Below are 27,215 nucleotides of genomic sequence, written 5' to 3'. Positions count from 1 at the left end.
AGGCTTTTTGCTGATTATGCTTACTGGACAGAAACTATAAGTAGCCCCATACGTAACCAAGTCAGATGATGCTGAATGTATGCTTTTAACGCTGAATGTATTCTTTTAAAAATATATATTGGGAATGTGCTGATTTGCAACAAGTCAAGATTGTGAGCCTGCGTGGACAGCCGGCCAGGATTGGCCAGAAGTGGTCAGGAGGGTCTGTTCAGAAATGCCTTAAAATGAGCTGTACTGCGATACAATCGTCAGAGAGTTGATACCACGGTATTGCTCTCTCCATGTCTGCAGACATGTTAATAAACCTAACTTGCTATTAGCCAACTTGGTCTGGAGTTTTCAATGGGTAAAAACTTCCATAACAACGGTGTGCCTGCCCCTTTGCTGCATATCGTTTAAAATCTGGCTGAAATGTTGTCAAGGCCCCTGTACGAATTGCAGGAGCTGTGGGGTCTGGCCCATGTCTGCCTAGGACCCTCACCCAGAGGCATATACAGCCCAGAATCGCATCGACTGTACAATGCCACAGAAACCGCCCTCCAAAGCACCCACTATCTCCAGGGGATCTGATTTCTGCAGTCTGCAGATGAGATGTAATTCCAGGGGCTCCCCAGGTGCCACCTGGAGGATGACATTCCTGGTAGGGAAAATTCCCAAGTACACACGCATCAGATAGAGCCCACGCTTCCAGCTCCCATTGTATTCAAACCAGCAATGCAAAAGCAGGGTTTGGTTTGCATCTGCGATAAACATGTCCCAGTAAGAAAACCTCCCCACTTCTGGGGAGGGACATAGATTGGAAAACCTCAATTGAACACTGAGAGGTTACCCTTAGATTCCAGATGAAACCAGCTCCTATCTATTTTTTCCTAGAGAATAAAAATCAAAGGCGGGTATTTTCATTGGCTCAAAGCAACACCCTGCCATCTGCTGTCTTAGAAGGTAGATCCAGAGGTGGGATCCTGCAGGTTCTCACAGGTTTCCAAGAGTAGGTTACTAATTATTTGTGTGTGCTGAGAGGGGGTTACTAATTGATGATTTTGCCACGTGATTTTTGCCTTAGTTACGCCCCTCCTCTCAGCAGTAGCACGCAGAACTTGAAGCAGTCTAGCAGGAGGTGCACCGGCGTGCGTGGCAGCCTGCGCCTGCGTGCATTCGTTTCCCGCCCAAGGACCGGCGCAGCAGCTGCGTCCTTGCCACAGCCCCGCCCCTGGAATGCCCAGCCACGCCCACATCATGCCCCGCCCAGCCCCATTGGCACTACGCCACAGTTTGAATCGCACCACCATGGGAACCTGTTACTAAAATTTTTGGATCCCACCACTTGGTAGCTCCAAGAAAACCCACTATGAACAGAGACTCTGTTGTCACTTCCTGGAATTAGTGGATTTGCTTGAACACAAGTTGCTTAAGTGCCCTCCATATGATAAGCTTAGAGAAGAGATCCTGGGGCCTATTTTGACCGAATGGGCTGAAAAAGACAATAAATGGCAATTGAACCATTTGCTGTTGGATAAGGACAAAAAGGTTTCCAGTGATGTAGCCCAGTTTTGTGTTTTTGCAAACAAATACAGGAGAGCAGGTTGACCGGAGACTCTTAATTCCTATAGAGAAATGTTAAAATAAGTTTTACTTTTATATTTTAACTTTCTAATATCTTCATTTGTAAATAATGTGGAATTTGGCTTTTTGTGAATAGTTGTTTTACTGATTGTTAACAGTAAATCAATCAATCAATCAATCAATCAATCAATAAATCACTCTCCCCCCTCTCTCTCTGAGAGGTTAAAGCAGCAAGCATTTCAAAGCATAAAGTTGAGTCTTCCCATCAGCTGATATGTGGAAACTGATACGTGGTTAGTGTTGGAATTTCCAGCCTTGCTTGCATGCAGCAGCGGCAGCAGAAGCAGCATGGAATTCTGGGAAGCTGCACGAACATTCTAAAGGTGACAGTTAAAATCCGTTGGTAGTGTTCTGTTCCCTCACACACACTCTCTGAGATTGCCTCTAACTGAAAGAAAGATGTTCTGTATACTGCTGTAAACCAAATGATATATAAATGTGCTCTGACTAAAAGGTATTGTAATCCAACCAAACTATAACAAACCATGAGCCGTGCACGTAACTATTATTTGTGATACTGTATATATAATGTAAATATCTCTCTCAGGTTAAGTAAAGTTCTGCTTATGTTTTAATGAACTTCTGAGGTAAAAAGGCTGGTCTTTCGACAGATAACTATTCTAATTTGACGTGCCGCACAATCCACATTTCTGCCCGTTACTTTGCTTGACAGGATTATATATACCAAATATACCTGTTGCCCTTCAGTTAGACCAGACACATAGAGGCAATGGGGATATCTGGAGCGCCGCCATTGCTGTCACGTGTCGGGTGGGAGGGCAGCGCATGCCCCGGGCGCAGTTCCACCTCCCTTCGTCACTGGGTTAGACAGCAACATGGCTGGATCCTAGTCGCAAAACAACCCTAAGCTGTGGTTTGTTATTTGTATTTATTTCACACACTAGAATTGTTGACTAACAAAAAAATATTCTTTAAACCGCAGGGTAACATTACAAAATCTAAACGAGTGCTTGAGACGTTATAAAACACACACGAACCTTATCGGTTCTTCAGAGGTTAAGAGACTTTCTTGAAACCTTTCAGAATAGGATAGATATTTTCGAAGGCTTCATATATCTCTGACCGGTCTTTGGCACCTAGTGGGGAAAAAGTTTCAAAATTAGCTTCAATAACAATCTCACCCCTAAACAGGATTGCCAGCTCCGGATTGGGAAATTCCTGGATATTTTGGGGTTGGCACCAGAGGTGGGATCCAGCAGGTTCTCACCAGTGCCCCAGAGTGGGTTACTAATTATTTGTGTGTGCCGAGAGGGGGTTACTAATTGGGTCTGCTTTTCCGTTAGAAATTCCATTAGGTCCAAAAATCATAAAGTCCTGTTGTTTCCTATGTGGCTGGTTAGCGAAGGTAGAAAACGGGATAATTCTCCCTGTTGGGCTGTTTTGAAAACATGTTTTAGAAATATGGTAAAGTTCCTTGTTTAAGGAAAGTCTCCTTCTTTTGATTTCTAGAAACAAAATTAAGTATTTGAAAGTACTAAGTATTTGACAGGCAGTCAAGTAGAGGAGAAGTGGTTGTTTCTGTTGGCAGTAGATGATAGGACTTGCTATAATGCGTTTAAATTATGGACAGAAAGATACCAGCTGGAAATTAGGAACTTTTTTTTGTAGAGTAAGAGTTTTTTTTACAGCAACAGAGAAATTATTAATGCCCCGCCCCCGTCGTGCCCGGCCACGGCCCCGTCATGCCCCGCCCAGCCCCATTGGCGCTACGCCACTGTTTGAATCCCACCACCATGGGAACCTGTTACTAAAATTTTTGGATCCCACCACTGGTTGGCACCTGAGGAGGGTGGGATTTGGGGAGGGCAGGGACTCAGTGGGGTGTGTAACGCTATAATGTCCAACTTCCAGAGTGGATATTTTCTCACAAGTGAACCCCCTACAGAGGTGCACTGTGGGGAAATGGCGCCCGTGACAACACCTGTCATTTGGGATGACACATGAGGTCACGCTGGCCCCTTTCCAAATGTAGCAAGTCCAATGAGAACAAAGACGTCCATTCAGGGTTTGAAAGTGAGAGGGCTTCACACAGACGGGGCCCGCCATATTTGTTTCTGAGGTCACTCTTACAGCTTGCGGATATCACTTACCGGTTAATACAACTTTTCCGGAGACAAAGATAAGCAGTACAATCCTTGGCTTGACCATTCTGTATATAAGGCCAGGAAACAATTCTGGTTCGTAGCTGGATTGAAAAAGACTTGGCTTCAGAATAAATGAATCTGTTCATTGTGATGACATAAGGCCCTGATTTGGGAGGGCCCAGGTTAACCCGATCTCATCAGATCTTGGGTTGGCTCTGGTAGTACTTAGATGGGAGACCCCCAGAGGTGGGATCCAGCAGGTTCTCACAGGTTCCCAAGAGTAGGTTATTAATTATTTGTGTGTGCCGAGAGGGGGTTACTAATGGGTGATTTTGCCACGTGATTTTTGCCTTAGTTACGCCCCTCCTCTCAGCAGTGGCGCGCAGAACTCGAAGCAGTCTAGCAGGAGGTGCACCGGCGTGCATGGCAGCCTGCGCCTGCGTGCATTCGTTTCCCGCCCAAGGACCGGCGCAGCAGCTGCGTCCTTGCCACAGCCCCGCCCCGGAATGCACGGCCATGCCCCTGTCGTGCCCCGCCCAGCCCCACTGGCGCTACGCCACAGTTTGAATCCCACCACCATGGGAACCTGTTACTAAAATTTTTGGATCCCACCACTGGAGATCCCCAACAAGGTCCAGAGTCACCACGCAGAGGCAGGCAATGGCAAAACACCTCTTTTCATCTCTTGTCCTGAAACCCATACGAAGGTGCCAAAAGTTAACTGCAACCTGACTGCACTTTCCTGCCAGTATGGCGTAGTGGCTAAGAGCGGTGGACACTGATCTGGAAAACTGGGTTTGATTCCCCACTCCTCCACATGAGCAATGATCTTTCATCTGGAGAACCAGGTTTATTCTGCACGTGAAGCCTGCTGGGTGACCTTGGGCCAGTCCCAGTTCTCTCAGAACTCTCTCACCCCCACCAGCCTCACCAGGTGTCTGTTGTGGGGAGAGGAAGGGAAAAGGAGTTTGTAAGCTGCCTAGAGACTCCTTCCAGTTGAGAAAAGCAGGGTATAAATCCAAACTCTTCTTCTTATGACAACCAGACCACCAGGAAGTAATCAGATTGTCTCTGTCTCTTCCGCATCAGTGAAATAGGACCTCAGCTTTTTAGGAGATGCCCCCCCCCCCCATCCAGTTTAAATCACAGAGTTTCTGTTTGCTCACAGCAGATGCCACTTTCTTAAGGTGACCAGATGGTCACCTTTGTGAACCGGGATGGGGGTAGGTGGCCGCGTGCGCAGCCGCAGGAGCGCACTGCCTTCTGGGGCGCTGTGACAGGGCGGGAAACGGCAAAGCCCCAGAAGGCCGTGCTCCTGCGGCCACGTGCACGGGAGGCTGCCGCACTGCTTTGCGCCCCAGAAGACAGTGCGGCAGCCTCCCAAAAATCGGGACAATGGAAATAACCCACGGGACGCTGGACAAATTGTGTGAAGGCGGGACTGTCCCGCCAAAAGCGGGACGTCTGGTCAGCCTACACTTTCTACTTAGGCTCAAACACAAGCAGACTCAATTCAGCAGGGCTGTTCAGAAGCCAAGCAACTGCCTTGTGGGGTACACAATAAGGATGGGCTGCAGGGGCCATTGGTGATAGTTGGCATAGGACGTAACAGGCACTACCTCTTGAATCCTTGCTATCTCTGATTGGCCCCAAGGTCACTCACAAAGGTTCAGCTTGGTTCCCCCAAGTATGGGAGGCAGCCACAGGTGTACCTTACCTGGAGCTGCAAAATCTCTTGAACAGAGAAAGTTAAGAGGTGACATAATAGCCCTGTTTAGATATTTGAAGGGATGTCATGCTGGTGAGGGAGCGAGCTTGTTTTCTGCTGCTCCAGAGACTAGGACCAGGAGTCATGGGTTCAAGATGCAGGAAAAGAGATTCCACCTAAACATTAGGAAGAACTTCCTGACCGCCAGGGCTGTTCAACAGTGGAATGCATGACCTCGGAGGGAAAAACTTCCTGTCAGGGATGTTCGACAATGGAATACACGACCTCGGAGGGTGGTGGAATCTTCCTCTTTGGTGGTTTTTAAAGAGAGGCTGGATGGCCGTCTGTCAGGAGTGCTTTGATTGTGTGTTCCTGCATTGCAGGGGGTTGGACTTGATGGCCCTTGGGGTCTCTTCCAACTCGATGATTCTATGACCCTGCAGTTCAGCTACACCCCAACCTTATTTTCGAATCCAAAAGCCTCTCCAAAGCATAACCAAAATATTCCCCCTCTCCCACCCCCAGTTCACCCCCAGACCTACCTACTGAATTGCTGGTGAGTTAGAACCAAGCCTTCCAGCCGGATGGGAAACCTCACGTCGCAACTGCCCACCATGTTCTGAATTTTGAAGTCCAGGAATTTTGCGGGGAACCCGAGTTTCTGCACCACCCGGGCGTACTTCCGGGCGGCCAGCCGGGACTGCTCTTCGCTGCAGGGACCACCCAACAACAACAAAAACAGAGAAAGAAAGAAATTCAGCAAAGCTGTGAGTGATGACGTTCGGCCAAAAGGCAAAGGGAATACATTTTATAGAAACTGAGGAAATGGGGATCCCTTTAATTGGAACAATCTATTCTACTCCTTCTCTTGGTGGGGATTTCTAATCAAAGGAAATCCTATGAGGGGTGCTTCGTATGAGGACTGTGCAGCTTGGTCATTCTTCTTCTGCAAATGTAACCTCTTTCTGTGGGTTCTGTGGGGCAGTACTTGGAAGGAGTTGCAAAGAACTAAATTTAATCACAAAATGGTTTACTTTCTTAACATATAACATCAAACATCAACATTTAACATCACACTTCAAGGTCCTGTTCAGGTTGCATTTTCAAGTCCTTATATTTACAGTCTACTGATACTGCCAAGTCCAATTCTTCTTTGCAAGTGGGTTGGCTCCTGAAGACTCCAAGGGCTTGGTGAACAGGATTCAACATGAGGAAGGTTTCCAGGAGAACTCTCACCCATTACAAACACAAAAAGAAACCCTTAACAAGGTGTTAAGGGCTTATACAACCAAGGTCCGAGTCTGGTAGCCTTGTCTCCTCCAACTACATGAGGTCTGCTGCAGCCTCTTGCTGCTTTGAGTCTCCACCCCTTTCTGGGTCAACCCATTCTGAGCATGGGGGTTACACAAACAGTGACTAACAGAAATAAAAGTTATGCTTCTGCACGGCACTCTTGGGGTCTCTTTAGGATCTAGCAGTGTCTTGTGGCTAACATCCTACTATATGTTTACTTGTAAGTCCCTGTGGTGGAACAGGCCTGCTTTGACCTGCAGGCTGTGTTCCAGCCCTCTCCAGGGGGTCTCAACACCTACTGGAGGGGCTCTTGGGTAATTTCTGCCACGCAGGAAAGAACAGCCCGGCCAACACTATGGAGAACAGTTCCGCTGACAAGGAAGACAATCTATTCAAATAAACAAATTATACATCAAAAAAACGTGTTGATGTGCTTCTATTATACAGTGCAAAGAACATAAATTGTGATATACAATGTCAATATGAAATTACATATGCAATAAATTCTGTCACACATAGTGTTAATTGTCCATGAGTCATCAAATTGGACAAGAGTTCAAATTAGTTGTTCATAATAAACCAAACCAGATTCCATAATATCGAGGAATGCCAATCCGTAATTGTGTGGCAAACAACATGTAAATGCAGCTTGTATGTAAAACATAAGCAAAACGCTTGCGCACTGAGATGTTTTTTGCTACTACCATCTTTGTGCCTGTTTTTGCTTGTTTCGGACTACCATCTCTGTGCCTGCAATTTGAATTGTTTCCATCTTTTTGGTGACTACCATTCATCCGCTGCGTTTACATGTTGTTTGCCACACAATTACCCTACAATGATGGGGGCAATGGGAGCAAGTGTTTCTGTTCTGTTCCCCGAGCAATCTAATATCAGGTGCCTTGCACTCAGCCAGAACAGAATGTGAGACCCATAGACTAATGAATAACAGTTCAAAAATGGTTGATGCGAGTTTTCCGGGCTGTGTGGCTGTGGTCTGGTAGATCTTGTTCCTAACGTTTTGCCTGCATCTGTGGCTGGCATCTTCAGAGGTGTTATCACAGAGAGAAGTCTGTTATTCACTGTGTCCAGTGTATGTGTATAACAGGCTTCTCTCTGCGATACACCTCTGAAGATGCCAGATATAGATGCAGGCGAAACATTAGGAACAAGATCTACCAGACCACGGCCACACAGCCTGGAAAACTCGCAACAACAAGTTGAATCCAGCCGTGAAAGCCTTCATCAGTTCAAAAATGGTTTATTAGGATTGAAAGTTTAGGACTCTGACTCCTCCCATGTAGTCTAACTAATAAAGAATACTTGCAATGCTGGAAACAATTGGAGAGTATTGAAGAGCTTGCAGACACCAACTCTTCCTTGCTTGCTTCCAAGAAAATCTGCTTCTCTTCTTGCTGCTTATGAGTTCTTCACGGGGGCCTCTAACTCACAGGTGTCAAACTTGTGGTCCTCCAGATGTTATGGACTACAGTTCCCATCATCCTCTGCCAGCATCATGCTGGCAGGGGATGATGGGAGCTGTAGTCCATAACATCTGGAGGGCCGCGAGTTTGACACCTGTGCTCTAACTGGACTCTGTTTTCCCTGCAATCCTGTTGAAACTTGCTTACTCTGTATTCTACATATGCAACATCTTAGACATCTGGGATATTGCTATCTCCAGTCTTCCACGAACACCTGAACTAAAACATACTGAAACAAGGGACTGATAACTAATAAGAGATACTATAGTCCTCTTTGCCTATAGAGGGACAGGGTCTAACTAAGGTTCCCTCCCACAGAATACTGTACAAAAACAATTAAGCCCATCCCATCTAAGGATATAACTGAGGCTTAAATAAAGAACACAGCTAGGGTGTCTCTAGGGGCATGACCAGAGGTGGGATCCAGCAGGTTCTCACAGGTTCCCGAGAGTAGGTGACTAATTATTTGTGTGTGCCGAGAGGGGGTTACTAATGGGTGATTTTGCCACGTGATTTTTGCCTTAGTTACGCCCCTCCTCTCAGCAGTAGCGCGCAGAACTTGAAGCAGTCTAGCAGGAGGTGCACCGGCGTGCGTGGCAGCCTGCGCCTGCGTGCATTCGTTTCCCGCCCAAGGACCGGCGCAGCGGTTGCGTCATTGCCACAGCCCCGCCCAGGAATGCCCCGCCCCCGGAATGCCCGGCCATGCCCCCGTTGTGCCCCGCCCAGCCCCATTGGCGCTACGCCACAGTTTGAATCCCACCACCATGGGAACCTGTTACTAAAATGTTTGGATCCCACCACTGGGCATGACAGTTTCGGTTACAAAGTGGAAAGCAGTGACTGAAGCCCCTTCCAATTGCAACAAGAAATAATGAAAGAGGGAGATTCAGAAATTGCCACTAGGCAGTAAAGCTGAGAAGCAAAAACACAGAGAAGGACTGAAATGTAGAGGAACAGTCAATTTACCAGCCCGCATCGGTCACCAGTCCCTACTATACAAGATACCGCTGCAAATGTATCTTGAAGGGTAAAGGAATTGCCACAAATCAGGTCTGAGAAAAGACAGGAAAACACCAGCAAGAAGATATGTCAGAGCACAACAGACTGGAGAGGACATTATCTGGCTTATAAATGGACAGTAGCAACGGCAAGAACAGCATTAAGTCTGCAAGCGACACAGTTCTCTGCTCGGCTTCCGAGATCAGCAGGCAATGCTGATAGCACCGTCAAGGTTATCTCCACAACCATAAAAGCTTAAAAGCTTGCTTTAAAGAAAAAAGGGGGGGGGGAGCGGGATGTGGAAATGAACATTCTCAAAATGCTGAACTGTCCCAGGACCGTTATGCACGCAGCAATTGCCACGATGCTCCTTGCCCCACCGTGCCTTCACAGTGGGGTCTCCTCGCGTTTCCTTGTTTAAACGTGAGGAGGTGCCCCACTACCAATCAAGTGGCTTCCACGCTTGCTTTCCTGCCCCCACTTCAACGTCACTCCCCCGTCAAAAGCCAAGAGCAAAGATTGCCTTTGGGGTGTGTGTGTGTGTGTGTTTAAACCCTTTAAACGTGATATCGATATTCCTTATCTCGATATTGTGCAGTCGCTTTCCTTGCTTCTGTATTTTTAGGGAAATGCTGACTCTGGATCCCCCTTCCCGCACTCCTTTCAGGGATCCATGGACGCCATTTCCCCAGTGGTGGGATCCAAAAATTTTAGTGACAGGTTCCCATGGTGGTGGGATTCAAACTGTGGCGTAGCGCCAATGGGGCTGGGTGGCGCACGACGGGGGCGTGGCTGGCGATTTCAGGGGCGGGGCATTGCTGGGCGGGGCTGTGGCAAGGACGCAGCTGCTGCGCCGGTCCTTGGGCGGGAAACGAATGCATGCAGGCGCAGGCTGCCACGCACGCCGGAGCCCCTCCTGCTAGACTGCTTCAAGTTCTGCGTGCTACTGCTGAGAGGAGGGGCATAACTAAGGCAAAAATCACGTGGCAAAATCACCCATTAGTAACCCCCTCTCGGCACACACAAATAATTAGCAACCTACTCTCGGGAACCTGTGAGAACCTGCTGGATCCCACCTCTGTATTTCCCTAAAAATACAGAAACAAGGAAAGCGGCTGCACAATATTAATATAAGGAGTATCAACATCACGTTTAAAGGGCTTAAAAAAACAAAAAAGAGAACGTTTGCTTTTAGCTTTTGACGGGGGAGTGACCTGGAAGGAGCGGAAACCCCAAAGACCTAGCGTGGTGTAGTGGTTAAGAGCAGGAGCACTCTAATCTGGAGAACTGGGTTTGATTCCCCACTCTGCGCCTTGAGCTGTGGAGGCTTATTTTATTTATTTTATTTATTTATTTCTTAAATTTATATACCGCCCGATCCCCGAAGGGCTCCGGGCGGTGAACAACATTATTTGAACATCAACAGGAGCGGTCATACAAATATAAATACATAAGCTCCATCCCATAAAATAGCTTAAAACTCATAAAAACAGCGAATAACCATAATACATAATAACAACAAGAGGTGTCCAACCCCAATTTAAAACCTTCCCCCATGAGGGGAAGTAACTTCCCCCCATGAGGGGAAGTAACTGATGTAACTGTCCGAGGCACAGAGCAGTGAGGGGGCACTGTTCAGCAGCTGGACATTCCAAAGGCCCGGTGGAACAACACAGTCTTGCAGGCCCTGCGGAACTCACCCAGGTCCCGCAGGGCCCGGACAGCTGGAGGAAGGGTGTTCCACCAGGCCGGGGCCAGTGCCGTAAACGTCCTGGCCCGCGTGGAGGCCAGCCGCATCATAGAGGGGCCGGGGATCACCAGTAGGTTGGCCTCTGCAGAACGCAGGGGCCGAATTGGGACATATGAGGTGATGCGGTCCCGAAGGTACGAGGGTCCCAGGCCGCGCAAAGCCTTGAAGGTCAAAACCCACACCTTGAAGATGATTCGGAATTCAACCGGAAGCCAATGCAGCTGCCGCAACACAGGCTGGATGTGTTCTCTGAAGGCGCCACCTGTGAGCAGGCGTGCTGCCGCATGTTGGACCAGTTTTAACTTCCGAATCAAACGCTAGGGAAGGCCGGGCGCATTAAAGCGAAGTTACAATAGTCCAGCCTGGAGGTGACCGTTGCATGGATCACAGTGGCCAGATCCGCCTGGGAGAGGAAGGGAGCCAACCGCCGGGCCTGGCGAAGATGGAAAAATGCAGTCCGGGTTGTATGGGCCACCTGGGTCTCCATTGAGAGAGACAAATCCAGGCGGACCCCCAGACTGCGAACGGAGGGGGTCGGCGCCAATGAGACCCCCTCCCACACCGGCGGCTGGAAATCCCCGACCTCACCCCTGCGGTCTAGCCAGAGGATCTCCGTCTTCGATGGATTCAGTCGCAGCCTGCTCTGCTGCAACCAACCAGCTACCGCCTCCAAACAATGCTGGAGAGCCGCAGGGGCGGCAACCGCTCCCCCCTCCATCAACAGAATGAGCTGAGTGTCATCAGCATATTGATGACAGATCAGCCCAAAGCTCCGCACCAACTGAGCAAGTGGTCGCATATAGATGCGAAATAACAGCGGGGATAGCAGCGCTCCCTGGGGTACTCCGCACTGAAGAGGGCACCTCCGGGAGGCTTCATCCCCGCACCACACTTGCTGATTCCGGTCCCGGAGAAACGAGGCAATCCATTGAAGGACAGTGCCCCCACCCGGAAGCGGCCAGGCGGTGGGTCAAAAGGTCGTGATCGACCATATCAAACGCTGCGGTAAGGTCTAACAAAACCAGCAGCGCCGATCCGCCTCGGTCAAGTTGCATACGGAGCGTATCCGTGATGGCGACAAGAGCGGTCTCCGTCCCATGCCCAGCACGGAAGCCGGACTGGAAGGGATCGAAGGCTGATGTGTCATCCAGGAAACCCTGAAGCTGCTCCACCACCACTCTCTCAATTACCTTCCCCAGAAACGAAAGGTTCGAGACGGGGCGGTAATTGGCCAGATCCCCCGGATCTAATGATGGTCTTTTTAAGAGTGGGCGGACCACTGCCTCCTTCAACCCATCCGGAAAGACCCCTTGCTCAAGGGACATAATTGATGATGTTCAACAGATGGGGTCGTAGCTCCGCCCGGCAAGCTTTTATAAGCCAGGAGGGGCACGGATCCAGAGGACAGGTAGTAGGTCTAACAGCAGCCAAGGCCCTGTCAACAGCGGCTTCGGAAAGCAGGGAGAACTGGGCCAAACTTGGGCCCGAAGACGGCAAGGGAGCCTCCAGTTCACTAATTGTAGATAACGTGGCGGGAAGGTCCCGGCGAAGCGACGTGACTTTATCTGCAAAGAAGCTCATGAATGCCTCACAGCTAATAGCCAATTGATGGTTAGTAGATCCTTCCGATAGGGAGGTCAAGGACCGAATTATACGAAATAATTGTGCCGGGCGGGAGCTAGCAGACGCAAGAGAGGAGGAGAAGAAAGCCCTCTTCGCCTCCTTGCCATCTCATAGGCCTTCATAAACGTCCTATAAGATGTTCGCGCAGCGCCGTCGCGAGATTTCCGCCACACTCGCTCTAGTCGTCTAAGCACCCTTTTCATATGGCGCAGCTCCCCGGTATACCAGGGAGCCTGCCGAACACGGGGGCGAAGAGGATGCCGGGGAGCAACAGTCTTGATGGCATCGGGGAGCCGGGAGTTCCAGTCCTCCACCTGTTCATCGAGTGTGCCGGCGGGTTCAGGATCCCGCAGAGCATTCAGGAAACCAGTTGGATCCATAAGTCTCCGCGGGCGGGCGTAAATCAGCCCCTCGCCTAGACGGGTTTGGCGTGGCAGGGCCATCCGAACCTTCAGGGCGTAATGGTCAGACCATGGCACTCTATCCGTAGAGGACATGACCATATCAACCCCCAAACCGAAGACTAAATCCAGCATATGGCCAGCCTCGTGAGTGGGGCCAGAACTTACCAAGGAGAGGCCCAGTGCCGCCATGGATGATACCAGGTCCGCGGCCACTGTACATGAGGCGGCGTCAGCATGGACATTAAAGTCCCCCAGAACAATAAGTCTGGGGAACCGCAATGCCCAGTCCGCCACCACTTCCAGCAGCCGCAGCAGGCAGTCCCCTGGTGCGCTAGGCGACCGGTACACCAGGAGGATCGCCATCCTCTCCGCGGCCAACCACTCTAGGCCGACACATTCCATGCCGGCGATCTCCGGGATGGGGGTCGCCCTGAAGGGAATGGAATCACGGATGAACATCGCCACACCTCCCCTGTGTTCGCGGCTGGTGGAGGCACGCGAACCCGGGTGGCGTGACTTCGCCTAAGGCGACGGTTTCACCCTCACGCACCCAGGTTTCGGTGATACAAGCCAGGTCCACCTGCTGGGCTTCGAGATAGTCTCGGAGCACAGCGGTTTTATTGTTGATGGACCTGGCATTGATCAACACCAGCGACGAAGCAGAGTAATCCTGAACCCCGCCACCGTCGTCTCTTGGGATAGGTCGGAGGTCAGAAAGTGAACGAGCATGACCATATCTCGTCCGTCTTCTATCATTCGGCCACCGCCTGCCGCTATATCTACCCCGTCCCGTCAGCACCGGGATCCCCTGCCCCAAGGTAGGTGCCCCCATTGCTCAGCCGCCCTCCCCCAACCTATAGCCTCACTAACCACTACCACGCTAAGCAGGCCCACCCTACTGCTAGGTACTAATACTGATCTAGCTACCTTAACCTAACACTGCATCACATACAGGCTGGAAGGCCACAGCAACAACTGTGCCTAACCAGTTTTATAGATAAACTAATCCCCACTAATCCTAACAATGATAAATACAATCATTAGACTGACTATCATAGGCAACAGCAGTTATCAGCTAGATGAAACTCACTGATCAACTGGCATTTACACATGGGGCAAAAGAGAGTGGTAATCAGCAGACAGTGGTGCTGCCACCAGATCTATGAGTCTGCAAATAATTAGCACGAGCAGCTCTTTTATGGGCGACAGGCACACGGCCCCCACCACCAGGGCCAGCCGGTAATCCGCAGCTTGCCGAGGCAGCAGAAAGTCTAAAGGTGCTGGCAGCACAATCCCAGGCAAACGGGGCAACGCGCAGGAGCCCTCTGCCACTGGGCACCCCACTTAGATCTTGCTCACGTCGCTCCGAAGCCGGAGTTCGTCCCCTGGAATACGGTTTACACGGCTCTCTCACCACCGGCTCCTCGAATCCAGGCAGAATGATGCTGCTGCGCTCGAGTTTTTATTCCTAATAGCCCCGTCGATCCGAGGGGCAGTCCTTGTCGCTCGCCTCGCAATCGGCCAGTCCTCTGGCCCACCAGCAGCACTCTCCTCTCCCCAGTTCTTATTAAAGTAGTAGTGCAGTTATTGCATGAACAGCGGACATAAAGTGCAGTTGTTTCACAGGCTCGGACAGCAGGCGTGGGCCTCACACCACCCAAGCCCACTGCTTGCATGTAATCATCCAAGTTGGAAAAAGTCCTGAAGGGCCAGCAATATAGGGCAATAGCGGGAGGGCTCCTGCTACCAGCCACTCCTCTAAGATCCCAAACAAAATACTCTGTACCCTGAGATGGCCCCCAAGGTCGTGGTGCACTCAGCTCTCTCACTGCCGGCGCGCCACAGCCAAACCGAGCACTAAAGTTTACAAATGTTCGTGTCCCAACAGTTCCTCGATGCACAATCAGGCCTGAAAACAGTCGCAGCTGCCTGCACCGGCAATATCCAGCCTCCTGGCTTTCATCCAGTGTCACACCCAGCAGCTTAAGAGTAACATACAGTATCGCCAGTGTTACCAGGCAAAAGTCAGGGCTCACTGTACTGAAGCTCACTGTACTGAAGGAATCTGGTGAACCAGGTTAGCGTGTGCACTCCAACACATGCCAGCTGGGTGACCTTGGGCTAGTCACAGTTCTTTGGAGCTCTCTCAGCCCCACCCGCCTCACAGGGTGTTTGTTGTGGGGGGGAGGGGAAGACAAAGGATATTGGGGTGCTGTGTGGTTTCCGGGCTTAATGGCCGTGTTCTAGCAGCATTCTCTCCTGACGTTTCGCCTGCATCTGTGGCTGGCATCTTCAGAGGAACTTCAGAGTGACTGGCACCTTTAGAGGATCCTCTGAAGATGCCAGCCACAAATGCAGGTGAAACGTCAGGAGAGAATGCGGCTAGAACACGGCCATTAAGCCTGGAAACCACACAGCACCCCAGTGATTCCAGCCGTGAAAGCCTTCGGCAATACAGAAAGGATATTGTAAGCCCCTTTTGAGTCTCCTTACAGGAGAGAAAGGGGGGTATAAATCCAAACTCTTCTTCTTCTTCAAAGTGAGAGGGGAAAAATCAGGGTTTCCCCACTATGCTAACTGCGGGGCTTCCAGGATCTTCAGTGCTGCAACTTGGATGGCATCAGTACAGAAATCTCTGCTCCGTAGGAACTGTACCCTTGCTGCGGGGCAGAGCACCAGTGCATAATCCACCCCAGTCCACAAGCCTTTGAAAGAGGAGGAGCTGACCGTGTTATTTTTTTTGCGAGGTCCGCAATATAAACAAAACCGCCTTACCTTTTTGCCCCCGTGCAGACCATTTTGCCGGAACTAAAGATCAAGGCTGTCGTCCTCGGTTCTCTGATTCTCATGATCACCGCCGCAAACCTCTTAAAATGCAAGAAAATGCAGATTACGGCTTTGCGGGCCAACTACATTTAGCCAGTATGCAAAAATGTGAACGGGGTGTGGTTTTTTTCCCTAAAAATCCTGAAGCGTTTGGTGTTTGTGTAACCTCAGCTTGTGGGTTCTGTGGGGCAGAACTTGGAATGAGTTTGCAACCACAATTTTTTTTTAAAAAATGGTTTACTTTAACATATAACATATAACATCAATATTTAACATCACACTTCAAGGTCCTGTTCAGGTTGCATTTTCAAGTCCTTATATTTACAGTCTTCTGATATTTCCAAGTCCAATTCTTCTTTGCAAGTGGGTTGGCTCCTGAAGACTCCAAGGGCTTGGTGAACAGGATTCAACATGAGGAAGGTTTCCAGGAGAACTCTCACCCATTACAAACATAAAAAACCCCTTAACAAGGTGTTCAGGGCTTATACAACCAAGGTCCGAGTCTGGTAGCCTGGTCTCCTCCAACTACATGAGCTCTGCAGCCTTCTCCTGCTCCACCCCTTTCTGGGTCAACCAATTCTGAGCATGGGGATTACATTTGCCTGAGAGAACTTCCAATGGGCTGTAGCAGCAGACTCTTCACAGCATGGAAGCGGAGTCTCCGTAAACGGAACTGTATAAATCAGTGATTGCCAATGTGACCCCCGTGGGCTTCGTGGTCCTCCCCAAGACCTTTCATGGCATCCACCAAGTGATTTTTGGAAGGGCGCACCTTGGGTCTGTTCCCTTCCACTGTACGAAATGGTCCCTTCTCCCAAAGATGCAACTGACCAGGCTTGTATCAATAGGATGTTTTTGTTTCTTTGTTTTGGGCAAGAAGTAACATTAAATCTCACCCTGGCCACAGCTTTTGATGAGAAATAGTCGCTGTTTTCTTGCCCGACTCTCTAAAACACCACCAGCAGCAACGGTGCTGGTATTATTACTATTTCTGTGCTTGCTGTTATAAGCATGAGCATTTTATTGTCGTTGTGCACGCACAACGAAATTTACAGCAGCATTCCTCGATGCACACAATTCCAGACTCATACCCCATCCTCACTTTCCCCTTCCTCCACCCATCCCTACACAGCCCCGAACACAAATTTTTTGGCCCTCCCTTTGTACTAGAGATTAAGTCAGGATTTTTCCCCCTTTTTCCTTCATTTCAACTTTGAAAAAGAAATTTGTGTATGTGGTATTAAAAGATAAAAGATGTTGATATTATACAATACTGTACATATAACTTGTGCATTTCCGAATTTCTAAACTTTTTCTGTGTCACCTGATGGCCTTCGTGCGTTGTCTGCAGCTTCCGTAAAATTCCCCCCAAGTTCCCATTTGATTTCTTATGCCGACCCGCGATATCTCAAAACCACGATGAATAAAGTCACAATGTGGAAGGAATAACTGCAGAGGTGGGATCCAGCAGGTTCTCACAGGTTCCCGAGAGTAGGTGACTCATGATTTGTGTGTGCCGAGAGGGGGTTACTAATGGGTGATTTTGCCACGTGATTTTGGCCTTAGTGACGCCCCTCCTCTCAGCAGTAGCGCGCAGAACTTGAAGCAGTCTAGCAGGAGGTGCACCGACATGCGTGGCAGCCTGCGCCTGCGTGCGTTCGTTTCCCGCCCAAGGACCGGCACAGCGGCTGCGTCCTTGCCACAGCCCCGCCCAGGAATGCCCCGCCCCGGAATGCCCGGCCACGCCCCCGTCATGCCCCGCCCATTGGCGCTACGCCACAGTTTGAATCCCACCACCATGGGAACCTGTCACTAAAATTTTTGGATCCCACCACTGAATAACTGTATTACTATTAAGCTAAACAGGAGTTACTCCCTAGTAAGAATGCTTAAGATTGCAGCTTAAATAACATCCCTGCTCAGAGGAACGACAGCTGACTAGAGACTTCTTCAGTTCTTACCTTTGGGTTGTATTCTGCATTTCTGGCATGAAGGGCGATATTTTTGAGATCCAGCTTGCAAGCCAAGTTCACCGTTGCCACTATATTCCTGGGAAAGCAATAAAGATGGCTTTCATTATTACGCAGCGACACAGATGGCCACCCCCACTCCGTTATACCAGTCAGCTTCTGCCCACTGACCACTGATCAGCAAGAATTTATCATGAGTTTGTCTGCAGTTAACAGGCATCTAATAAGCCTACTTGGGAAGCTATTTGCTTCATCTAAATTTTCACACAGATTGGGAAAATGGTGCGGGGGGTGGGGGCATAAATGAACTGGGGGTGGGAGAGGGGGAATATTTTGGTTATGCTTTGGAGAGGCTTTTGGATTCGGAAATAAGGTTGGGGTGTAGCTAAACTGCAGGGTCATAGAATCATCGAGTTGGAAGAGACCCCAAGGGGCCATCAAGTCGAACCCCCTGCAATGTAGGAATTCACAATCAAAGCACTCCTGACATATGTAAATCCAGCCTCTCTTTAAAAACCACCAAAGAGGAAGATTCCACCACCCTCCAAGGTCGTGCATTCCACTGTCAAACAGCCCTGACAGTCAGGAAGTTTCTCCTGATGTCTCTTTTCCTTCACCTTGAACCCATGACTCCTGGTCCTGGTCTCTGGAGCAGCAGAAAACAAGCTTGCTCCCTCACCAACATGACATCCCTTCCAATATCTAAACAGGGCTATCATGGCACCTCCTAACCTTCTCTTCACCAAACTAAACTAAACATATCTAGCTCCCTAAGTCTCTCTTCCTAGGGCCTGGATTCCAGACCTTTGACCATTTTGGTTGCCCTCCTCTGGACCCGTTCCAGCTTGTCAATATCCTTCTTGAAGTGCCCAGAACTGTACACAATATTCCAGGTGAGGTTTAACCAATGCAGAATAGAGAGGTACAATTACGTCCCTCAATCTAGACACTGTACTCCTATGGATACAGCCCAAAAGTGCATTAGCTTTCTTCGCCACTGTATCACGCTGCTGACTCTTCTTCAATTTGTGGTCTACTAAGGCTCCAGACCCCTTTCACATGTAGTGTTGTCAATCCAGGTGTCACCCATCCCTAGGCTGACCAGACGTCCCGCCTTCAAACAATTTGTCCCGCGTCCCGCGGGTTATTTCAATTGTCCCGATTTTTGGAAGGCTGCCGCACTGCCTTCTGGGGCGCAAGGCAGTGCGGCAGCCTCCTGCCCGCGCGCGGCCGCAGAACGCGGGACAAATTGTTTGAAGGCGCACTGCCTTCTGGGGCGCTGCCGTTTCCCGCCCTGTGACAGGGTGGGAAATGGCAGTACCCCAGAAGGCAGTGCGCTCCTGCGGCCGCGTGCACATGCGCGCGTGCGCAAGGCCGCCTACCCGCCCGTCCCGGTTCACAAAGGTGACCATCTGGTCACCTTACCATCCCGTATCTGTGCATTTCATTTTTTCTGCCAAAGTGTAGTATCTTATGTTCTTATCTTACATTTATCTCTGTTGAAATTCATTTTGTTTGTTTTGGCCCAGCTCTCTAATCTGTTCAGGTCATTTTGAATTCTGACCCTATTCTCTTGGGTATCAGCTACCCCTCCTATTTTGGTATCATCTGCAAATTTGATTGGCATGCCCTCTATTCCATCATCCAAGTCATTGATAAAAACACTGAATAGCACTGGGCCCAGGACAGAACCCTGTGGCACCCCACTAGTCACTAGGACAGTGATGGAGAACCTTTGGCACTCCAGATGTTATGGACCACAATTCCCATCAGCCCCTTCCAGCATACCCAATTGGCCATGCTGGAAGTGGCTGATGGGAATTGTAGTCCATAACATCTGGAGTGCCAAAGGTTCGCCACCACGGCACTAGGAGCAGCAGTGGCGTAGGAGGTTAAGAGCTCATGTATCTAATCTGGAGGAACCGGGTTTGATTCCCCGCTCTGCCGCCTGAGCTGTGGAGGCTGATCTGGGGAATTCAGATTAGCCTGGGCACTCCCACACACGCCAGCTGGGTGACCTTGGGCTAGTCACAGCTTCTCGGAGCTCTCTCAGCTCCACCCACCTCTGGGGTGTCTGTTGTGAGAGGGGCAGAGGAGATTATGGCCTTTTCAGTCTCCTGCAGGAGAGAAAGGGGGGATATAAATTCAAACTCTTCTTCTTCTTCTTCTTCTTCTTCTTCTTCTTCTTCTTCTTCTTCTTCTTCTTCTTCTTCTTCTTCTTCTTCTTCTTCTTCTTCTTCTTCTTCTTCTTCTTCTTCTTCTTCTTCTTCTTCTTCTTCTTCTCTCAGCCTCACCTACCTCACAGGGTGTTTGTTGTGAGGGGGGAAGGGCAAGGAGATTGTAAGCCCCTTTGAGTCTCCTGCAGGAGAGAAAGGGAGGATATAAATCCAAAACTCACTCTTCTCTTCTCTCCAGGATGAAGATGAACCATTAATACCCTTTGAGTTTGGTCAGTCAACCAGTTACAAATCCATCTAATAGTAGCATTGTCTAGTCCACATTTCACTAGAGCAGTGTTTCCCAACCTTTTCGAGGTCAGGGTACCCTTGACCTCACTCTTCATATCTCACGGTACCCCTGCCGCCACCCTCCACCTTCCCCTCCCATTGCCCCTGCTTGCCACACACCCCACCTTCCCCTCCGAGGGTGAAGGGAAGCACTGGGGGTGGGGGTGGCTGCTGACCTTGTAGCAGGCCCTGCCCCAAGGGCCAGCTCCATGTCCTTGCTGGCGCCGGTGGGAGACACCACAAAAAGGAGGGGGGGCGGTAGTGTTGCCGCGGTACCCCTGGGACATGCTCACGGCACCCCAGGGTACCACGGAATCCTGGTTGAGAATGGCTGCACTAGACTACTTGCAAGAATATTATGGGGCACCTTGTCAAAAGCTTCACTAAAATCAAGGAATGCTCCGTCCACCGCATTCCCTTCGTCTACCAAGCTTGTCACTCTATCAAAAAAAGAGATAAGATTAGTCTGGCTTGACTTGCTTTTCAGAAACCCATGCTGACTTTTTGTGATCATGGTATTCCCTTCTAAATGCTGGCAGACCGTCTATTTAATAATCTGCTCCACAATCTTCCCTGGTACAGATCATGAGACAGATGGTCTGCCAGCACTTAGAAAGGAATACTGTGATCACAAAAAGTCAGCATGGGTTTCTGAGTTACTTACTGCAACTGTGGAACGATGCCCGAACTTTCCGACGTGGGAGTCATTGGAGTCATTGGTGTCAAGGGGGGACAGACCCCAGACACGTCTGGCAACGCGTGGTCTGCATTTTCCTCTCTCTGCTGGGTCTGACTGCCCTCTTCCAAGACCGTGCCAAGGTCTTGCGTTGACAACTGAGACTCAACGTCCTCTTTCGGCACGTCACGGTCGTCATGCTTGTTATCATCTGGGAGGTCATCTGGGAGGAAGCTGAGGTCCACCGAAGAGAAACTAGCAGAGAAGTCTTTGGTTGGCTCTGGTCGGTCACTAAATGGTACATCTGGAAGCGAGGAAAGGGGCGGATCGTTTGCAAAGGGACTCAAGGGAGCGTATGTTGGCAGGCTGTTGGAGGCAAGATCGTCCTTGAAAACAGAGAAGAGAGAGAGATGGGTTGATGATGGAGTGTTGGCTCAAGTCACACAGATGTTTGAGGCTGTGCAATCTTTCACCCTCCGAAAGTGGGAAGCAATTCTGTCCATTCTTCTTCTGAAGAAGAGTTGTTCTGCCCCTGTTTCTCTCCTGGAAGGAAACTCAGAGGGGCTTACAAATTCGTTTCCCTTCCTCTCCCCACAACAGACACTTTGTAAGATAGATTGGGCTGAGAGAGTTCTGAATGAACTGTAACAAGCCTGAAGAAGAAGAAGAAGAAGAGTTTGGATTTATACCCCCCCTTTCTCTCCTGCAGGAGACTCAAAGGGGCTGACAATCTCCTTGCCCTTCCCCCCTCACAACAAACACTCTGTGAGGTAGGTGGGGCTGAGAGAGCTCCGAGAAGCTGTGACTAGCCCAAGGTCACCCAGCTGGCGTGTGTGGGAGTGTACAGGCTAATCTGAATTCCCCAGATAAGCCTCCACAGCTCAGGCGGCAGAGCTGGGAATCAAACCCGGTTCCTCCAGATTAGATCCACGAGGTCTTAACCTCCTACGCCACTGCTTTCCGAGGTCATCCAGGAGGAATGTAAGAGTGGGGAGACAAATCCGGTTCACCAGATAAAGGTTCACTGCTCGAATGGAGGAGTGGGGTATTAAAGTCAATTCTCCAGATTGGAGTCCACTTACTCTTAACCACTATGCCACACACTGGCTTTCTCCGGCCGCCATTCCTAGAAAACTGCACGTCTAACTGCACCATACATTGTTTACAAGCCCACTCCAAGTTCTGTTTACTGGGAGTTCTGTACTTTGAACTTGATTCCCAGTTGGTGGATAGGAACCCGATTCGGATTACAACCATGTGGTGCAAAGGACTGTCCCTTTTCCAGTGGTGGGATCCAAAAATTTTAGTATCAGGTTCCCATGGTGGTGGGATTCAAACAGTGGCGTAGCGCCAATGGGGCTGGGTGGGGCATTCCGGGGGCGTGGCCAGGCATTCCGGGGGCGGGGCATTCATAATTTCTCTGTTACTGTAAAAAACTCTTACTGTAAAAAAAAAGTTCCTAATTTCCAGCTGGTATCTTTCTGTCCATAATTTAAACTCATTATAGCAAGTCCTATCGTCTTCTGCCAACAGAAACAACAACTACTTCTCCTCTGATTGACTGCCTGTCAAATACTTAATACTTTCAAATACTTAATTTTGTTTCTAGAAATCAAAAGAAGGATTCTTTCCTTAAACAAGGAACTTTACCATATTTCTAAAACATGTTTTTAAAACAGCCCAACAGGGAGAATTATCCCGTTTTCTACCTTCGCTAACCAGCCCCATAGGAAACAGCAGGACTTTATGATTTTTGGACCGAATGGAATTTCTGACGGAAAAGCAGACCCAGTTAGTAACCCCCTCTCGGCACACATAAATAATTAGTAACCCACTCTCGGGAACTGGTGAGAACCTGCTGGATCCCACCTCTGCCCTTTTCCTAATCTGAAATGAAATGCCCCTGTTGTCTTTGTCAATGTCCAGAAGAATTTTCTGCCCTAAACACAACCCTTCCGGAGAAAGACACCAAAGGAGCAATAATGATCTCCAGAGCGTTCTGGAGATCTGGATTTGTAAATGATCCCAGGGCGACAGAGATCAATACTTCGGAATGAAATGACAGCTCTATAAAATGATATCCCCGCTGATACTATCCTCTTGCCAATTTTTTTTAAAAAACCAACCATTTTATTAGGTGTGCCATTCTGAAAATATGGGATCAGTTTCAACCTAGACCATGTTTTTTAAAAAATCTCCGAAGTGGCTTTTCCGAAGAAACATTATATAGCTGGGAAATGATGGGAAATGAAAACAAATGGATTTGATACTGTGACAGTTCAGACTTTCCACAAGGCGAATGTAAAATGAAATCAAGAGACAGCATCTATTAGTAGAAGGCAGTGGTGGGATCAAAAATTTTTAGTAACAGGTTCCTACGGTGGTGGGATTCAAACAGTGGCGTAGCACCAGTGGGGTTGGGCGGGGCATGATGTGGGCGTGGCTGGGCATTCCGGGGGCGGAGCCTTGCTGGGCGGGGCTGTGGCAAGGACGCAGCCGCTGTGCCGGTCCTTGGGCGGGAAACGAATGCACGCAGGCCTAGGCTGCCACGCACGCCGGTGCACCTCCTGCTAGACTGCTTCAAGTTCTGCGCGCTACTGCTGAGAGGAGGGGCGTAACTAAGGCAAAAATCACGTGGCAAAATCACCCATTAGTAACCCCCTCTCGGCACACACAAATCATTAGTAACCTACTCTCGGGAACCTGTGAGAACCTGCTGGATCCCACCTCTGGTAGAAGGTATTATACAGAACAGTTGTTTTGCACGGTGGATCAAGGTTGCTCTTGGACAAATATTTCCTTCCTGACTTGCATCTGGTGTGGTGAGCTTTGACTCTTGGAAACCTAAACGCTGACAATCTCTGCGGTCGTCCTGGACTCAAATCTAGCTATTTATTTTTTATTCCTTAAAAGTATTTGTAGCCCACCTCCCTATAGTCGTATTGAAAGCGGCTCACCACAAATAATACAATGACATATACAATAATGAAACTACTAACCGTAAAACCCAATACAATAAAATCACAACATACCATTAAGAACACCAAAACAACTAGCATATATGATTAAAGGAATCAGTACTAAACGCTGGCACTGCGGAGACCAGGAGGCCTATTATAGCCATATGTGGACGGAATGTATAGAAGTGAAAAATTTTTGGACAACCGTAATGTTATATATCGAGAAACTGGTGAAGATTAATATTGGGATAAATAATGATTTAATGTTCATGGGTGTAATGGAGGATAGAAGGGTAGATAAAAAATATAGCTATATGTATAAAATAATGATCAAAGCAGCAGATGCAACAATAGCTTTAGGCTGGAAAGAAAAGAAAAAATGGACAATCCAGAAATGGTTGGAATACATCTGGGAACAAGTGATGCTGGACATTTTCGATATAATAACAAAAAATAAACTGTGGCAAGCTAAACAGCGAAAATTTTAAGATATGGACTATATAGGCTGACTGGATGAAAGAAGCTGGAGTCAATGAGGAGATATGGGAGAAGAGATTACAAAGAATGAACTTACTGCTGTTTGTTTGATAAAACTAGGAAGAAAATACAGGGGGGAGGGGAAAAAGGGGAAAATGTATTATTTGAAAACGAATGAAGAAGTGTATTAATATAAAATGGAATATTCAATTGATACAATAAAACATTATTAAAACAACAACAACAACAACAACAACATACCATTAAGAAATCAAGCCTACAATAAAATGCACCTATAAACCCTAAGCTCTCCTTAGTGAAATCTGGATGTTAAAAGCTGTTCCAAAAAAGTCTTCATTACTATTGTAAGAAAGCATCATAGAAAATGTTAGAGCATCCAGAATGCAGCAAAGCAAGTGTATATAAATATTTACCATATTTTCATCATACTGTTTCTTTGACACCTTCATATTTGCATACATCCCATCCTCTGTTTTATCTTCACACCAGCCCTGCAAGGTAGATCCCTCTGAAAGTGACTGCCCAGGATCACCCCAGTAGTGTAAGGGGGGGATTCTAGCCAATCTCTCTAACCACTCGCAATACTGTCTGTCCTGTACAATTTAGGCTGATAAACAACCCTGTAGTATTCACTTACTGTAAATGGCAATTCAGGTTCGGATAAAACATAGTAGATGGGATTTTAAGGAGCTTCCTAGGAATGCTAAAGGCAGGGAAGCAATGGTGGGATCCAAAAATTTTAGTAACAAGTTCCCTCGCCAGCCCCCACCCCTCAGCAAAGGGGGCAGAGGCGTACCCAGGCAAACCTGACCCCTGGGCAAAACCTGAGTTGGATGCCCCCCTCATGGGCAGCCACCCCACCCCAACCCCCCAATTTTTTTTGCCCCAGGTCATTTGTAAATCATCATCACATTATAGAAAATGCCCCAACTCACAAATCTGAACACAGCAGTGGTGAAACACACAGGTTCTTTGATAGAGACTGGTGAGAGAAAAGGTACGAAAGGCTGAGAATCCATGAATTGCAGTACCTGAAAGGGATTAACCCAATTCAGGGAGTGTCATTATTAGTCGCAATGGCTATATGGAACCTCCACGTTCAAAGGCAGGATGCCTCTCGGGGAGGCGAGGGCATGGAGGTGGAAAAGCGGACCCAATGAGTAACCCCCTCTCGGCACACACAAATAATTAGTAACCCACTCTCGGGAACTGGTGAGAACCTGCTGGATCCCACCTCTGCAGGGAAGGAAGAACTCAAAAAGGCCCCTTCCGCACATGCAGAATAATGCACTTTCAATCCACTTTCAGTGCACTTTACAGCTGTGTGGAATAGCAAAATCCACTTGCAAACAGTTGTGAAAGCGGATTGAAAGTGCCTTATTCTGCACTTGCGGAAGGGGCCAAAAAAGTCCTGCTAGCCCCAATTCAGTATCCTTACTCTACCTGGCTGGTGTATTGGTCAAAGTAGTTTTCCAGGAAAAGATCCCCATCCATAGCTACTGCAGGCCAGAATGAAGGAGCCTGCAAAGGCCACCGCCGGTTTGGCAAATCAGGTAATCAAGTGGTTAGAGCTTATTATGGAAGGGGGGGTGTTGGAATTGCTCTTGAAGAAAGAACCAGAATCTCTCCCAGCTGAAGACAATTGGGTCAAGGGATGTGTTTGACTCGAAGGAAGGCCCTTCTGAATCTGAGAACATAGAATCAGTACCAGCCTACCTACTTCTTTCTTTCTTTCTTTCTTTCTTTCTTTCTTTCTTTCTTTCTTTCTTTCTTTCTTTCTTTCTTTCTTTCTTTCTTTCTTTCTTGTTTTCTTTCTTGTTTTCTTTCTTGTTTTCTTTCTTGTTTTCTTGTTTTCTTTCTTTCTTGTTTTCTTTCTTTCTTGTTTTCTTGTTTTCTTTCTTGTTTTCTTGTTTTCTTTCTTGTTTTTTTTCTTTCATTTCTTTCTCATAATTAGAGTCACTTGGTGGTTCCCTGATGTTGCTCTAGCTTTCTGAGAGTGAGAAGGCAAACTCCAGCGCTATAGAAAAAGAATTTGGACTTCTACCCCTCCCTTTCTGTCCTGCAAGGAGACTCAAAGAGGCTTTCAAACTCCTTTCCCTTCCTCTCCCCACAACAGACACCTTAAGGCTGAGAGAGTTCTAAGGGAACTAAGACTAGCCCAAGATCACCCAGCAGACTTCATGAGTAGGAGTGGGGAAACAAATCCGATAAGATTATCCAAGGGAAATCTACATGTGGCATTCATGGATTCAGGTGGACTCTATAATCTGGAGAACTATGTCTGATTCCCCTCTCCTCCATCTGAGCAGGAGGTGAACTGAGTTTGTGTCCCTGCTCCTCCACATGAAGCCTGCTGGGTGACCTTGGGCCAGTCACAATTCTCTCAGAACTCTCTCAGGCCCACCTACCTCACAAGGTGTCTGTTGTGGGGAGAGGAAGGGAAGCAGGAGAGAAAGGAGGGATATAAATCCAAACTCTTCTGTTTCCCAAAATTTCCCTTTGTGCAGATCTGCGATTTCCTCGCTCTGAAGATCCCAATCCACAACAGGTGGGACCTACCCAGAGGTGGGATCCAACCAGTTCTCACCACTTCTCTAGAAAAGGTTACTAATTTTTTCTGAGTGCCGAGAAGGGGTTACTAAAGCAACCTCCCTGCCCGATAGGGACTGGAGGTGCGTGTGTGCGCCGGCGCCACTGTTTGAATCCCACCACCATCGGAACCTGTTATTAAAATTTTTGGATCCCACCACTGGATCTACCCTTTTCCCCATTAGGTCTTGAGAGATGCAAAC

General features: G+C 48.5%; 1 protein-coding gene across 1 annotated transcript; it reads right to left on the bottom strand.

Annotated features, from left to right (window-relative positions):
* Positions 1-2,503: 2,503 nt before the first annotated feature.
* TBPL2 (TATA-box binding protein like 2) lies at positions 2,504-25,917 on the bottom strand. The gene is made up of 7 exons (XM_048484674.1): positions 25,867-25,917; positions 20,954-21,351; positions 17,774-17,861; positions 15,762-15,853; positions 5,979-6,146; positions 3,735-3,829; positions 2,504-2,720 (listed from the first exon to the last, which is right to left on the bottom strand). The coding sequence occupies exons 1-7, from the start codon at positions 25,915-25,917 to the stop codon at positions 2,641-2,643; spliced, it is 972 nt and encodes a 323-aa protein (XP_048340631.1). The 3' UTR covers positions 2,504-2,640.
* Positions 25,918-27,215: the final 1,298 nt, after the last annotated feature.

This window comes from Sphaerodactylus townsendi, linkage group LG02 (assembly GCF_021028975.2).
Source record: "Sphaerodactylus townsendi isolate TG3544 linkage group LG02, MPM_Stown_v2.3, whole genome shotgun sequence".
NCBI classification, from domain to species: domain Eukaryota; kingdom Metazoa; phylum Chordata; class Lepidosauria; order Squamata; family Sphaerodactylidae; genus Sphaerodactylus; species Sphaerodactylus townsendi.
The sequence above is the reverse complement of the archived record's forward strand: the minus strand, read 5'-3'. Positions and strand labels throughout refer to the sequence as shown.

What these genes read in the sequence shown, in the direction of transcription:
- TBPL2 (XM_048484674.1), bottom strand. Translation starts at nt 25,917, where the DNA reads ATGGATGGGGATCTTTTCCTGGAAAACTACTTTGACCAATACACCAGC. An exon ending in GTCTGCACGGGGGCAAAAAG is followed by an intron (nt 6,147 to 15,761) that starts GTAAGGCGGTTT and finishes TGGTCCCTGCAG; the next exon opens with CGAAGAGCAGTCCCGGCTGG. An exon ending in ACTCACCAGCAATTCAGTAG is followed by an intron (nt 3,830 to 5,978) that starts GTAGGTCTGGGG and finishes TTTTCAATCCAG; the next exon opens with CTACGAACCAGAATTGTTTC.